Here is a 15,451-nt window from a genome sequence, read left to right as displayed (position 1 = left end):
CAGAGAGGGCTTATCCTCAATTGGCTGTTCTTCAATGTAATTTTCTGTTTGCTGGTTGTAGGTGTAGCTTAGTTAGCTGTCCTTCTTTCTCCCATGTATCCTTTAGCCGTTGTTTTGTTCGTGGTCCGCTTTTGTACTCCTGGCTGGTTGATGACTTTGTTAATTCAAAGTCAGGCTCCTCTGAAGCCTCCGTTCCAAAAAAATAATCAAACAGTGGTTCTTGAACAAGTCTGCAAGAACTCGACCCCGACACTCGACTCTAAACCAAGTAAGAAAAGTGGCCTACCACACTCTTGATCTTCACCGATACCAATGGCAATCCTCTCCCCCATGAGAACCACCTCTTCCCTAACAGCAATGTCATTCTCAAGAATCATATGCTTGACACCATAGCCAGATAGAATTAACAGCGGAGTCCTTCACGGCAAGCTTTTTGTAGCTATGAAAACGAGGCAAATGTAAATTATGCAGCAATTGCTGTCACAATCATATATAACTCTTGTCGCTAATCATGTGTTTTTCTATGCTTATGAATACAATCATCATGTGTTATTTCTACAAATTTCCCTCCCCGATATATAGAGTATATTCCTATCGCACACTATAGCACGTACGTTATTGCTGCAACAGAGAGAGAAAAAATGGACCCGCCAATGTCATCTCATAGCATCCTGTCGGAGAGGCTGGGCAGCCGGCGGAAGAAGTTGACGGCCGCCGCGGGCATGGGGTCCCGGAACATGGGATGGCGGAGGTAGTAGAACCCGCTCGCCACGGCCACCATCTTGGGCGGCATCGCGTACAGCGCCACGGCGACGGCCAGGCAGACGCCGACGAAGATCCGGCTCGCCCGCGGGTCCCTCCAGCTGACCAGCGCCTGCAGCCGCTCGCCCTGCGCCGCGACGTCGCCCATGACGCGCTGCACCCGCCCCGCGAGCGTGCGCAGCCTCTCGTAGCGCAGCCGGAGGACGTCGGGCGCCGACACGGCGTCGAACTCCTCCTCCAGCTCGTCGCCGTCCACGGTGTCGGCCTGCGACAGCCGTGCGTCCATGCCGGCCGGCGCGCGCGGCCGGAACCGGTAGTACCAGACGCCGATGAGGAAGACGTAGAGCGACGCGGTGGGCACCACCAGCTCGGGGTACCAGACGAGGACGAGGTAGAGCACGTGGAGGAGGACGGTGGTGGAAGGGTTGCGCCAGCGCCGCACGCCGTCGAGCCACCGCTCCAGCCCGACGGCCCAGGCGAGCACCCCCATGATGCGGAACCAGTTGGCCTTGGCGCGGCGCACGCTCCAGGTGTGCGCGTCCGCGTCCAGCATGTACCGCACGACCTCGGGCCCGAGCGGCGGCTCGGAGCGCGCGAGCCACGCGGCCACGGTGCGCACGGCGGCGCCCCGCAGCGCCTCCTGCTGCGCGACGCCGATGGGGCGGAGGTAGTGCATGCGCGGGAGGAGCGGGGACGTGTAGGTGGCCCAGGTGTCGGGCAGGTGCGCGGGCGAGGAGAAGCGCACGGCGAGCTGCACCTCGCCCATCTTCTTGAGGCCCGGGCGCAGCAGCACGAGCAGCGGGTAGGAGGCGGTGTAGGCGCGGTTGGTCTCGAGCGTGGAGACGCGCACGCGCACCTTGCCGATGCGGTAGTCCTGCCGCTCGTCGCCGGCGCCCGCGAACATGCGCCAGTTGTCGAACACGGCCACCGTGAGCACCGTGCACGGGTCGTACACCTGCCACGTGTACTGCTCGTTCCACCGCGGGTTGAAGCTGTCCGTGACAGTGCGCGTGCGCACCCACTTCTTGCCGTACTTGGCCACGCAGTAGGCGTCCGTGGAGCCCTTGGAGCCTCCCTTCGTCTTCATGGGGAGCAGGCCGCACGCCCCTACAATGCCGAGCTCCAGCACGCCGACGGGGGGCTTCCACAGCTGCTTCGCCGTCGGCCGGTAGTCACTGCACACATGCGCCGCCTCGTCGAGCACGTGGTATCCGCCTTCCAGGGAGAGCCGAAGGTGCAGTCTGCCCGAGTAGAACCCCGGCCCTGGTTGTCCCTGCTGATCTCCGCCCCCGCCATCTCCATGACCCATGCCGCCCTCGAGGTTGAACCATCTTGACGCGACGATCTGCCGCTCGTCGAGGCGCTGCTCGACGGAGCTCACGGGGATGGTGGCGTGCCCGAGCAGAGCAGGCTCCCTGATCATGGACCGGTCCTCCACGAGCAGGACGAGGGTGTCGTCCAGCGGCTCGGACGCGACGAACATGAGGTCCTCGGACCACGCGAACGCCGAGCCGCTGCTGCTGGCCACCGACCGGCGGGTGCGCGCCGACTGGAAGCCGAGCTGAACCTTGACGCGCACGTCGAACGGCAGCCCCGGCGGCGGCGACGGCACGCGCAGGTCCTGCGCCTCGATGATCGACGCCCGCAGGTACCACAGCTTGGGCGACTGGTACACCTTGGCGCGGGTGTAGGCGGCGTAGGGCGCGTCGGTGTTCCAGGCCTCCGGGAACACGTCGTCGGCCTGCGTGCCGATCCACACCGACACCATGATGTCCCCGGTCACCATGCCCGGTTCGCCGCCCTCGAGCCGGTACCACTGCGCCGCCAGCGGGCCGTCCGGCTGGTCGCGGACGGGCACGTCGGAGAGGTCGAAGCAGACGCCGCCGAGGAAGGCGTCGGTCGGAGACGGCGCCCCGCCGTCCCAGACGGATATCTCGAGCGTCGGCTCCGGCTTTGCGTGGCTGATGGCGAACACCTGGTTCCACTCGGGGATGCCGGTGCCGGAGACGTCGCGGCCGGGCCGGGACCGGAGGCAGTGCGGGCCCGCCTGGATCTTGACGTAGGGGCCCTCGCAGGCGCGGATGCCGCGCACCCTCACGATGCGCACGAAGAGGTACCGCATAGGCTCCACCAGGTCGTACGTCGACTGCACCGGCTCCACGGCCTCGCCGGCGGACGCGAACCGCCCAGAGATGACGCGGGGAGAGGCGGCCGTGTAGTAATCAGGCCCGAAGCCGCCGCTCGGGTGTCGGGGGACGCGGACGTGCCCGTTGCTCGACGCCATCCGCTCCTTGCGGAGCTCAGGCGGGTACATTTCTGCCCCGTCGGGCCCTGGCCCTGGTTCACGCTGCGGCTGCGGCTCCGGCTCAGGCTCTGGCTGCGGTGGCATCATCCGGGCGTGCATCATGGGGCCGTGCATCATGGGACCGTGTGGCCCATGCATCGGCGGCGGCATCATGTGGCCGTGCATCATGGGGGGCGGCATCATCGGGCCGTGTGGCCCGTGCATCGGAGCTTCCTCCACGATGATGACCGGAGGCTGCGCCTGCGGCTGCTGCACCTCCACGGCGGCCTCCGTCGGCTCGGGGAGCTCAGGTGGGGGCTCCCTGGGCTGCTCCGGCGGGACCTCGGGCGGCGGCGCGTTGTCAGCCCCCTCGGGCGGCCGGTCCTCGGGCGGCGGCGGGGGCGGCACGGCCGGCTCGTCGTAGTAGTAGATCTTGAGCCCGACCTCGCCGCGGATCCAGCTGAGCAGGCTGCGCTTCTCGAGCGGGAAGTAGACGATGCCCTCCTCGCCGCGGCGCGAGAACTGGGAGCCGTAGATGCGGACGCGGCCGAGGAAGTGGTTCTTGCCGCCGCCGGCGCCGCCGCCGCCCCCGCCGGAGGGGTTGAAGCGGCGGTCGTGGTAGAGCGAGACGTCGAGCGACTCGGCGTGCATGCCGGCCGGGTCGGGGACGGCGAACTCGAGGCGCTCGTGCCACTGCGGGTTGAGGTCCCGCGGCACGGTCCGCGTGCGCTTGCGCTGGCCGTCGAAGTCGGCCACCGCGTAGGCGCTGGAGGTGCCGAGCCCGTCCTTGGGCACCAGGTCCCGCGCGTCCACCACCTCCACCGCCAGCCTGCGCACCATCTGCGCGTGCGGCGGCGGCCCCCCGTCCGCCATGGGAGCTCGCTCGGCGACGCGACGGAGGCGCTCTCGCTCGCGCGGTGGCGGTCGATGTTGGGAAGGGAAAGCGAGCGATGAAATGGAATAGGGTTCCTCGTTATGGTGTGGCGTGGAGGGGCGTGGTGGTTTCCGAATGCTTTTGCTTTTGGAGGGACTGAGGAGCGAGCTCGATCGAGAATCTGGGCCAAAGCGAGGCAACGGGTGAAGAGAGATTATTCGGGAGTCGGTGGCCGTGGTGGTGATGATGGGAAAGCGAGGCGGATCGATCAAATGGAATGAGGTTCCATATGGTGTTGACGGGGGTCGTGGTGGTTTCCAAATGCTTTCGCTTTTGGAGGGAGAATCGGAGCTAGAGTGAGGCGAGGGAGGAAGATGGATTATTCGGAGGTTGGTTGCTTTCTTGACATGGAAGCTCTCGCTTTGCCCCCGCAGAATCTCATCTGTCTGCCGCTTGCTTTCCTTTTCTTTTGCCGGGGCCGCCGTGCGCGCGCGCGCGGTGATGTGTTTTGCTGTTGCGGACTCTGCTGCCGTTGCCCCTCGTTAGTTCACACCTCACACACCGGCAATGCTACACGTACAAACAGTTTACAGGCTTTTACAGGGTGGATTAGTTTTCATTGGCCAACAGGTGAGCGGGACGGCCACCCCCCTAAAAATCAGGGGGAGAGAGGTTTGTGATTGGTTGTTAGATGGAAACAGTTTACAGGCTTTTACAAATCTTTGTATGTGTAGCATTTTTGCTCACACAGTCACACTCGCCGCCTTGCCTTTTCTCTGGCGCGCGTGCGTGCGGTTACTTGATTAATTTGCTTGGGTGTACAGCGCAGCAAAAATTCTCAAGTGGTAGTGGAATTGAAAGCGCGCCGCTGGATTTGGGCAACGACGTATGTCGAGGACACACTTGACTGCCCGGGAGGTCAAGTGATCGATCCCTGATGGATGGAAATGGGAGAACAAAACGAATTTGATGCTCTGTCAGAGGGAGAACTCCTTGTGAAAGTGAAATCTAGCCTCAGAAGGATCTGGAGAATATTGCAAGAGATGATAGTGCGCGGAGCAAGCCATGCGTAGTGGTAGCGCCCCGGTGGCAATTCACCCTGGCTGTGGCTGCAATGGCGCCACCTGATCCCTCTCACCGACCGACGTGGTGACTGATGCCACGCACGTCGTCACGTCCACGAGCCGCGCATACGTGACACTCACGGGATGTAAAGGCATACCGCGGTGCACGTCACCAAGTGATCCATCGATCCTTGGACGGTCGGAAGCAAACATAAATGCGCGTGCGTGCGCAGCTGCAAACAACAAATCTGGCCGCCGAACGTGTGTCGGTCACTGTCAATCGAATGCCACCTGTTTTTTTTCTTAGCATGTTTTTTTTTTGAGTGGAATCTTAGCATGTGACCTGTTGCGGTCATACCACAAAAACCAAATGTAGCCCGTGGTAAAGTTAATTTGGTTTTGTTATTTCTTATGTGCCTGAATTTTTTCATGCGTCAATCACTTTTTTCCAAGCCGGACCTCGCCGGAAATCTATCTTAGCGGGAAGCAGAAGGCCCATTATCTATCTTATTAGGTGGGGAACTGCAGGCCCAACTGATCCCACATGTAATTATTATGAGAGAGGAAAATATGATTGTAGAAATTTTCATGTTATAAAATTTCCTCCCGTTATGTTGAAATTGCTATTGTTCCTTTCTTTTTTCTTGCATATGCTAGTTTTTGCTTGTTATGATAATTTGTTTTCCTATAAGATGCCTATGCATAGGAAGTATGTTAGACTTAGATGTGTTTGTCACGTGTTTCATGATGCTCTCTTTACGCTTCAATTCTTGTCTTTCATGTGAGCATCATTGAAATTATCAATGCCTAGCTAAAAGGCTTTAAAGAAAAGCGCTTGTTGGGAGACAACCCAATATTTTTTTCCTTGTTGTTATTCAATAAATAATTCATCTAGCCTCTGGTTAGATGTGGTTTTATGTTTTAATTAGTGTTTGTGTCAAGTAGAATCTACAGGATCATCTTGGGTGATAGTTAATTTGATCTTGCTGAAAAACAGAAACTTTTGCGAACACGAGAATAATTTTAATAAATCACAGAAATGTGATTTTTAGCTGATTCATTTTGAAGAAGATTAATAGACAAATTTCCTAAGACTTCCTATTTTGGTAGGATTTTTAGAGTTCCAGAAGTATTCGAAAGTTATAGATTGTTACAGGCTGTTCTGTTTTTGACAGATTCTGTTTTTCGTGTGTTGTTTGCTTATTTTGATGAATCTATGGCTAGTATCGGGGGGTATGAACCATAGAGAATTTGGAATACAGTAGGTTTAACACCAATATAAATAAAGAATGAGTTCATTACATTACTTAAAGTTGTGGTTTGCTTTCTTGCACTAACGGAGCTCATGAGATTTTCTGTTGAGTTTTGTGTTGTGAAGTTTTCAAGTTTTGGGTAAAGATTTGATGGATTATGGAATAAGGAGTGGCAAGAGCCTAAGCTTGGGGATGCCCAAGGCACCCCAAGGTAAATTTCAAGGACAACCAAAAGCCTACCTTGGAGATGCCCTGGAAGGCATCCCTTCTTTCGTCTTCGTCCATCGGTAACTCTACTTGAAGCTATATTTTTATTCACCACATGATATGTGTTTTGCTTGGAGTTTCTTGCATGATACGAGTCTTTGCTTTTTAGTTTACAACAATCATCCTTGTTGTACACACATTTTGGGAGAGACACACATGAATCGGAATTTATTTGAATACTCTCTGTGCTTCACTTATATCTTTTGAGCCAATTTTGCTCTAGCACTTCACTTATATCTTTTTAGAGCACGGCGGTAGTTTTATTTTGTAGAAATTATTGATCTCTCATGCTTCACTTATATTATTTTGAGAGTCTTTTAGAACAACATGATATTTTCTTTGGTTATAAAAATTAGTCCTAATATGATGAGCATCTAAGTTGGGTCTAATAAAAACTATCATATAGAGTGTATTGAATACTATGATAAGTTTGATGCTTGGTGATTGTTTTGAGATATGAGGATGGTAATATTAGAGTCATGCTAGTTGGGTAGTTGTGAATTTGAGGAATACTTTTGTTAAAAGTTTGTGATTCCCGTAGCATGCATGTATGGTGAACCGTTATGTGATGAAGTTGGAGCATGATTTATTTATTGATTGTCTTCCTTATGTGTGGAGGTCGGGATCGCGCGATGGTTAACTCCTACCAACCCTTACCCTAGGAGCATGCGTGTAGTACTTTGTTTTGATAACTTGTAGATTTTTGCAATAAGTATATGAGTTCTCCATGACTAATGTTGAGTCCATAGATTATACGCACTCTCACCCTTCCACCATTGCTAGCCTCTCTTGTGTCGCGCAACTTTCATTGGTACCATACACCCACCATATACCTTCCTTAGAACAGCCACCATACCTACCTATTATGGCATTTCCATAGCCATTCCGAGATATATTGCCATGCAACTTTCCACCATTCCGTTTATTATGACACGCTCCATCATTGTCATATTGCTTTTGCATGATCATGTAGTTGACATCATATTTGTGGCAAAGCCACCATTCATAATTCTTTCATACATGTCACTCTTGATTCATTGCATATCCCGGTACACCGCCGGAGGCATTCACATAGAGTCATATTTTGTTCTAAGTATTGAGTTGTAATTCTTAAGTTGTAAGTAAATAAAAGTGTGATGATCTTCATTAGAGCATTATCCCTTGTGAGGAAAGGATGATGGAGACTATGATTCCCCCACAAGTCGGGATGAGACTCCAGACTTTATGAAAAATAAAATAGGCCAAAGAATCCCAAATAAAAAACAGAGGCCAAAGAAGCCCACCAAATGAAAAAAGAGAGAAAAAAATGAGAGAAAAAGAGAGAAGGGACAATGTTACTATCATTTTTCCACACTTGTGCTTCAAGGTAGCACCATGATCTTCATGATAAAGAGTCTCCTATGTTGTCACTTTCATATACTAGTGGGAATTTTTCATTATAGAACTTGGCTTGTATATTCCAATGATGGGCTTCCTCAAATTGTCCTAGGTCTTCCTGAGCAAGCGAGTTGGATGCACACCCACTTAGTTTCTTTTGATGAGATTTCATACACTTATAGCTCTAGTGCATCTGTTGCATGGCAATCCCTACTCATTCACATTGATATCTATTAATGAGCATCTCCATAGCCCGTTGATACGCATAGTTGATGTGAGACTATCTTCTCCTTTTTGTCTTCTCCACAATCATCATCCTATTCCACATATAGTGCTATGTCCATGGCTCATGCTCATGTATTGCGTGAAGATTGAAAAAGTTTGAAAATACTAAAGTATAAAACAATTGCTTGGCTAAAACCGAGGTTGTGCATGATTTAAATATTTTGTGTGATGAAGATAGAGCATAGCCAGACTATATGATTTTGTAGGGATAACTTTCTTTGGCCATGTTATTTTGAGAAGACATGATTACTTTGTTAGTATGCTTGAAGTATTATTACTCTTATGTCAATATGAACTTCTATCTTGAATCATTTGGATCTGAACATTCATGCCACAAGAAAGAAAATTACATTGAGAAATATGCTAGGTAGCATTCCACATAAAAATTCTGTTTTTATCATTTACTTACTCGAGGACGAGCAAGAATTAAGCTTGGGGATGCTTGATACGTCTCCAATGTATCTATAATTTTTTATTGTTCCATCCTATTATTTTACTCGTTTTGGATGTTTATGGGCTTTACTAAGCACTTCTATATTATTTTTGGGACTAACCTATTAACCGGAGGCCTAACCCAAATTGCTGTTTTTTGCCTGTTTCAGTGTTTCACAGAAAAGGAATATCAAATGGAGTCCAAACGGAATGAAAAGTTCGGGAGAGTTATTTTTGGAACAAATGCAATGCAGGAGACTTGGAGTGGACGTCAAGCAACAAACGAGGAAGCCACGAGGCAGGGAGGCACGCCCAAGGGGGGTGGGCGCGCCTCCCATCCTCGTGGGCCCCTCGTGGCTCCGCCGACCGACTTCCTTCGCCTATATATATCCACATACCTAGAAAATATCCAGGAGCACCACGAAACCCTATTTCCACCGCCGTAACCTTCTGTACCCGTGAGATCCCATCTTGGGGCCTTTTTCGGCGCTCCACCGGAGGGGGAATCGATCATGGAGGGATTCTACATCAACACCATAGCCTCTCCGATGAGTTGTGAGTAGTTTACCACAGACCTTTGGGTCCATAGTTATTAGCTAGATGGCTTCTTCTCTCTCTTTGATTCTCAATACAAAGTTCTCCTCGATCTTCTTGGAGATCTATTTGATGTAACTCTTTTTGTGGTGTGTTTGTCGAGATCCGATGAATTGTGGGTTTATGATCAAGATTATCTATGAACAATATTTGAATCTCCTTTGAATTCTTTTATGTATGATTGGTTATCTTTGCAAGTCTCTTCGAATTATCAGTTTGGTTTGGCCTACTAGATTGATCTTTCTTGCAATGGGAGAAGTGCTTAGCTTTGGGTTCAATCTTGCGGTGTCCTTTCCCAGTGACAGCAGGGGCAGCAAGGCACATATTGTATTGTTGCCATCGAGGATAAAAAGATGGATTTTATATCATATTGCTGGAGTTTATCCCTCTACATCATGTCATCTTGCCTAATGTGTTACTCTGTTCTTATGAACTTAATACTCTAGATGCATGCTGGATAGCGGTCGATGTGTGGAGTAATAGTAGTAGATGCAGAATCGTTTCGATCTACACTACAAAAAAAAAGACACATCCGTGACATTTTGGGCCGAATGAATTTTTTTTTGTCATACATATGACACTTCTATGACGATAATTGTGACAAAACCCGGTATCATAATAGATGTGGTCGGCTCCTACTTCTATGACAAAAAATCATGACAGAAAATGGGCTTTTCGTCCTGGGCGGGCCGGAGACGCAGCTGCATGACATTCTTTGGGCCATCCATGACGGAAAAAACCATGGTAGAAGCGAGGGCGAGGAAAATTTCGGGGAGTTCCCAGTTACGGTGGGTGGTCGGGGGCCGAGCGATGCGCGTTTCTCTCGTACACGTACGAGCATGTGTGCGAGGCATTGGCTCTAACTAAACCCGAGCGAGGCGTTGGGCTCTAACTGAACCCGAGCGATTGCACTGCAGGCTACGCGTTACTGAACCCGAGCAATCGATCGATGGCTGTTAACTGAACCCGATCGAGCGATTCCTTCGCTACTGCTGCTAACTGAAGCCGATCGATTGGATGAACAGTGAGCGTTGCGGGGGGGGGGTGGATGAATAGTGAGCGGTGCCGTTGCCTCTGGATGAACAGGACCCCATGGTGTGGAGGGCTGGATGAACAGTAGACGATGGAGGGGTGCCCATGGAGGGGTGGATGAACATGACCCCGTGGTGTGGAGGGCTGGATGAACAGTAGATGGTGGAGGGGTGCCTGTGGAGGGGTGGATGAACAGGACCCCGTGGTGTGGAGGGCTGGATGAACAGTAGACCGTGGAGGGGTTCCCGTGGAGGGGTGGTTGAACAGTAGCCGGTGGAGTAGCGTGTGGTGGAGGCTGGATGAGCAGGAGCCTGTGGAGGCTGGAGGAGGTCGACGGTAGCCCGTGGAGGCTGGAGGAGGTCGACGGTGGAGATGAACAATATCCCGCGGAGTCCCGTTTTGCAGTACGCCACACCCCTCCCGATGAACAGGACCCCCGTTTCGACCGTAGCGCTCCAACACAAGTCCGTTTCCTCCGTTTTGCGGTACGCCACACCCCTCCCGATCAACAGGACCCCCGTTCCGACCGTAGGAGATCCGTTTCCTTCGTTTTGCGGTACGCCACACCCCTCCCGATCAACAGGACCCCCGTTTCGACCGTAGGAGGTCCGTTTCCTCCGTTTTGCGGTACGCCACACCCCTCCCGATCAACAGGACCCCCATTTCGACCGTGGCCGGTCGAACACAAGGCCGTTTCCTCCGTTCTGTGGTACGCCAGGCCTCGTTTCCATGGCCTGTTCCGTCCAAGCCCTCCCGATGAACACGACCACGCATTCCGTTCCGACCCAACCGGTTGGCTCCCACGCGTTCCGTCGCCTACCCATGAACACGACGCATTCTGTTGCCTCCCCATGAACACGACGCATTCCGTTGCCTCCCCATGAACACGACGCATTCCGTTGCCTCCCCATGAACACGACGACGACGTTGTTTCTCTGTTCTGACCTAGCCATGTTCACTAGCCCTGGCCATACATATGCGCGAGTAGGCGTTCGAGACCCCGCCCGTATGTACGTACGTACGTGGCCGTATTTTCTTTTTTGCACCCTGGCCGTTGTACGTATGTGTACATGCTACATGCGTGTCTCTACTATGACACATGCGCGCCTCTACTACGACATATGCGCGCCTCTACATCGATTAGTATGTACGTACACGTTCGCGACCAGAATGACAACGCTACGTACGCTTCGACCAGGTGGGTCCGGACTGTCAGGCACTTTCTTGCCTGCGAAGATGTAGCTGGTGGGTCCCAGCAGTCAGGGGGGCGAATCGTTTTTTTTGCCCGGACGCACTTCCTTGCGTGCGAAGATGTAGCTAGTGGGTCCCAGCAGTCAGGGGGAAACATTTTTTCACGAAATACGGTGGCCCGTCCGGTGGGTCCGCGCTGTCAGGTGGAGAAATCATTATTTTGCGCATAATAAGGAGGCACTTCCTTGCTGCGGCCGTTGACCCAGCTGTCAGCCTCTTCACGTATAGTCCACGTCCGATGGAAGTCGTTCCTTGACCACGTTGACCACGCTGCACCAAGAGCACCACGGTGGTGGACGATGGCGAGGCCTAGGAAGGGGACGACTCAGAGCCGGGGAAGACGCAGCAGTGGATGTCCACGCGAAGAGGAGTACGAGGGTTCACTGGTTTGGCTGCCGTGTGAGGCTGCTGTCGCCGCAGAATAACAGGGGGTGTGGGTGAGTAGAGGGATGGCCTGGCCAGCGATGGGAGTAGTAGGGGGCGGTGAGGCCTCCGCGACATCACAGTCGGCCATGGGAGGCAGGAGCACGCGGCACGACCGGCGCTGGTTTGGGAGGTTGGAGCAAGAAAACCAGAGGTTGAAGAAGCACTACGGCTGTTGGATGAACATCGTACGGTAACAGGAGCTAGAATCGTTCATATTGACTAAGTTGACAAAGCCCTCCGTCCCCGTCAACTTGGTAGGCCCACAAGTTAGCCTCCCACTATGCTGGGTTCCAGCTGGCAGGGGGAGTATTCATTTTTTTTGTGCGTAATAAGGAGGCACTTCCTTGCGTGCGAAGATAGCTGGTGGGTCCGACATGTCAGCGGGGGGCACGTTTTTTTCACGAAGTACAGAGGCCCTTCTGATGGGTCCCAGATGTCAGATGGAGGAATCATTATTTTGCGCGTAATAAGGAGGCATTTCCTTGTGTGCGGCCGTGGACACAGCTGTCAGCCTCTCCACGCACAGTCTACTTCCGATGGTGTCATTCGTTTACCATGTTGACCACGCCGCGCCGAGCGCATCCAAGGTGGTGGACGACGGCGAGGCCCCGGACAGTAACGAGCCGGAGATGGGAAGATGCGGGAGTAGAGTCGCGGACGGAGAGGTGTACGAGGGTTAACTAGTTCTAGTGCGGTCTGGTTCGACAGTCGGTGGAGAAGAACAGGAGGTGTGGAGGGGTGGAGGGATGGCCTGGCCAACGGTGAAGTAGCGCTTCATAGCGAAGCGTGCTAAGCAGAGCTGCTAGCAGCAGGAGGCGGGAGGTGGTCCCGACGGCGCTGGAGGAAGAAGATGAGAAATTGAAGATGGATGCCGGTCGTTGGATGTAAATCCAACGGCAAACATGTCAGAATCATTTGTTGACTAGATTGACAACGACTTGCATTGGCTTCTACCTATTGGCCCACATTTCAGCCTCCAAAAATGTGGCACGTATTCAACCCATTTTTTCAGAATTTACAGTCTTTTTATTTACGCGGTAGAATTTACAGTCAATTTGATCTTTTTTTTGAATTACAGCATTAGCTGGGCTGGGTGAACAAATAATGTAGCGTCCATGCGGCCCATTTATTTTATTTCCTAAAAAATTACAGGCCATTTGCACTTTCTTGAAATACACGATTTTGTTGGGCTGATTTTAATTATAATGTTGGATTGGGCCAGCAATGTTATCAAAAAATAAAAATGGGCTGAGCATTTTGTTATAAATATATTTAAATAATAAGTGATATCATTACATTCGTCCTTAAATCTTACCAAGCTTTTGTACACAATCACTAGGATTTTCGTGCCAAAACAATCCAGGATTTTATTTGTTAAGAAATTATTTTTATAAGTTAATAAGATGTGGGATATTGTTTTCTTACATATGTAAGTATATGTTAAATATATGATGACAATAAAAATAATATATAATAACATATAAAATAATTTAAATATATATAATATAGTTAGAAGGGAAACATAAGTTGGACCTGGCGTTCCTATTCTTATATAGAAAAATAGAACAGACCTCTGCGTTTTCTTCAAAAAATAAATAAATTGGACTTCCAAAAATAAAACCTCAGATGGGAGGTCCATAGGCCGGTCGATACATGATGACCCTAAGAAAATACAAACAGGCCTATGGACCTCCCATCCGAGGTCGTGGGCTGCACATGTTAAAAATGAAACCCTAGATGGGGCAGCCCAAAACCACGTCCAACACTTGCCAAAACTTCGTCCCTCGTTTTCTCTGTGTTTCGCAACTCGACATTATGTGGGCATTTTGACTGTGCACCATATATGTGAATTATGCAATGCTATCTTGTTGCAAGACATTATATATGTGAATTATGCAATGTTATCTTGTTGCAATGCATTATGTATGTGAATTATGCAATGCCATGCTGTTTAGGCAAGCGTCATATATGTGAATTATATCATGTCGTCCTTTTTTTGTATTTCTCATTGCTTTTGTCGACAATGTTTGTATATTGAACTGCTCTTCCTGTGCATCAGCCATTTGAATTGGTGATGGAGAAATCTGGAGTGAAAACAAGGTCTTCAGAGCAGACAATGCTACCTGCTGAAGCAGATATCTTGCTGGTTAGAGATAGCTCTTCAGAGGAGGATTCAGAGGCAGATGACCAGTCCTATTATCCCCCTGAGGTGTATGCTCAAACTTGGCAGGGTTATATTACTCATATAATGCATATGTTGTATTGCAATGCTTAGTTTTTACATCACATACACAATATTGAATGCCATCTCCTTACTTGACACATCATATATGCGATTGCCCTCTGCTCACTTCCTTAGTATATAAATCATATATTTGAATTATGTCATGTCATGATGTTTACATAGACAGCATGTATCTGAATTATGGCATACCAACCCATTTTCTCAAGACATAATATAGTTATATCATCTCATCCTGTTTACATAGTCATCATATTTGAAATTATGTCATTCTATCCGTGAATTATATCATGCCATCATGTTTCCATCAACGGCATGTTTGTGATTTATGGCATGCCAACCACTTTAATAGACACATCGTATAGTTATATCATGTCATCCTGTTTACATAGTCATCATATTTTGAAGTATGTCATTCTATCCTGTTTAGTTAGCAATCATACATGTGAAATTGTGTGATGCTATCCTGTTTAATTAGTCATCATATATGTGAAATTATGTCCTGCTATTCTGTTTGCTTAGACAACATAAATGTGAATTATTTCATGCCCTGTTTTCTTTCCTACTATCCATTGCACCTGTCTATCTTACAATGTCTGTACATTCAATTACTTTTCTTGTTTATCAGCCATTTCAATTGGAGGGAGTGATGGCAGTATCCGTGGGAGTAAAAACACGGTCTTCAGAAAAGATCGTGCTACCTGTCGATGAAGATAAAACCACGGTTGTACTTGCCCAAGAACCAGCCCCACCATACATAACCCACACTCATGCAAATTGTACCCCTACCCAGTTGGACAGAGAACCAACTACACCCCTTCTAACCCCAACCCTAGCAGATAGACACCCAGTCCCTGTTGACATAGTACCGTCTCCACCACAGAGCACCCAAACACGAGCAGTTAGTAAGGCAACTGTAGTGCCCAAATCACGAGGACCACCACTTCGAACCCGAAGTCAACGCTTAAAGCAGAAGAAGAATTGTTCTCAGGTCAGGTTCCGTAGCTATGGTTCATACTTCTTTTGCTCTTGCATCACTGTATTTACTGATACCAACTAATTTCAAATTTGAAGGACGCAATTGAAACTCCAATGGCGCAACAGGTATGTTTTAAACCTGTTTCTTCAACGTGTTTGGCTGTTTGCTGTTGTAACTTGCTCTATGTTGATTTCAGTTTCAATTGAATAAACAGTTATGTTCTCATGCCATGCACATTACAAGTGTTGTTATTGTTGTGTAGTTTCCTAAACTTATATTCCGTCTATGCTGCTTTGTCTTAAATAGATATGATTCGAACTGTATCTATC

The 15,451-nt window shown here is 50.2% G+C and overlaps 1 protein-coding gene across 1 annotated transcript; it reads right to left on the bottom strand.

The window, feature by feature from the left end:
* Positions 1-457: 457 nt before the first annotated feature.
* On the bottom strand, positions 458-4,337 carry LOC123161044 (protein QUIRKY). Its single transcript, XM_044578900.1, has one exon. The coding sequence runs from the start codon at positions 3,917-3,919 to the stop codon at positions 662-664; it is 3,258 nt and encodes a 1,085-aa protein (XP_044434835.1). The 5' UTR covers positions 3,920-4,337; the 3' UTR covers positions 458-661.
* Positions 4,338-15,451: the final 11,114 nt, after the last annotated feature.

This window comes from Triticum aestivum, chromosome 7B, assembly GCF_018294505.1.
Source record: "Triticum aestivum cultivar Chinese Spring chromosome 7B, IWGSC CS RefSeq v2.1, whole genome shotgun sequence".
Taxonomy (NCBI): Eukaryota; Viridiplantae; Streptophyta; class Magnoliopsida; order Poales; family Poaceae; genus Triticum; species Triticum aestivum.
This window is presented reverse-complemented; position numbering and strand designations above follow the sequence as displayed.

Coding starts and splice junctions, on each gene's coding strand:
- LOC123161044 (XM_044578900.1), bottom strand. CDS start 3,919: ATGGCGGACGGGGGGCCGCCGCCGCACGCGCAGATGGTGCGCAGGCTG.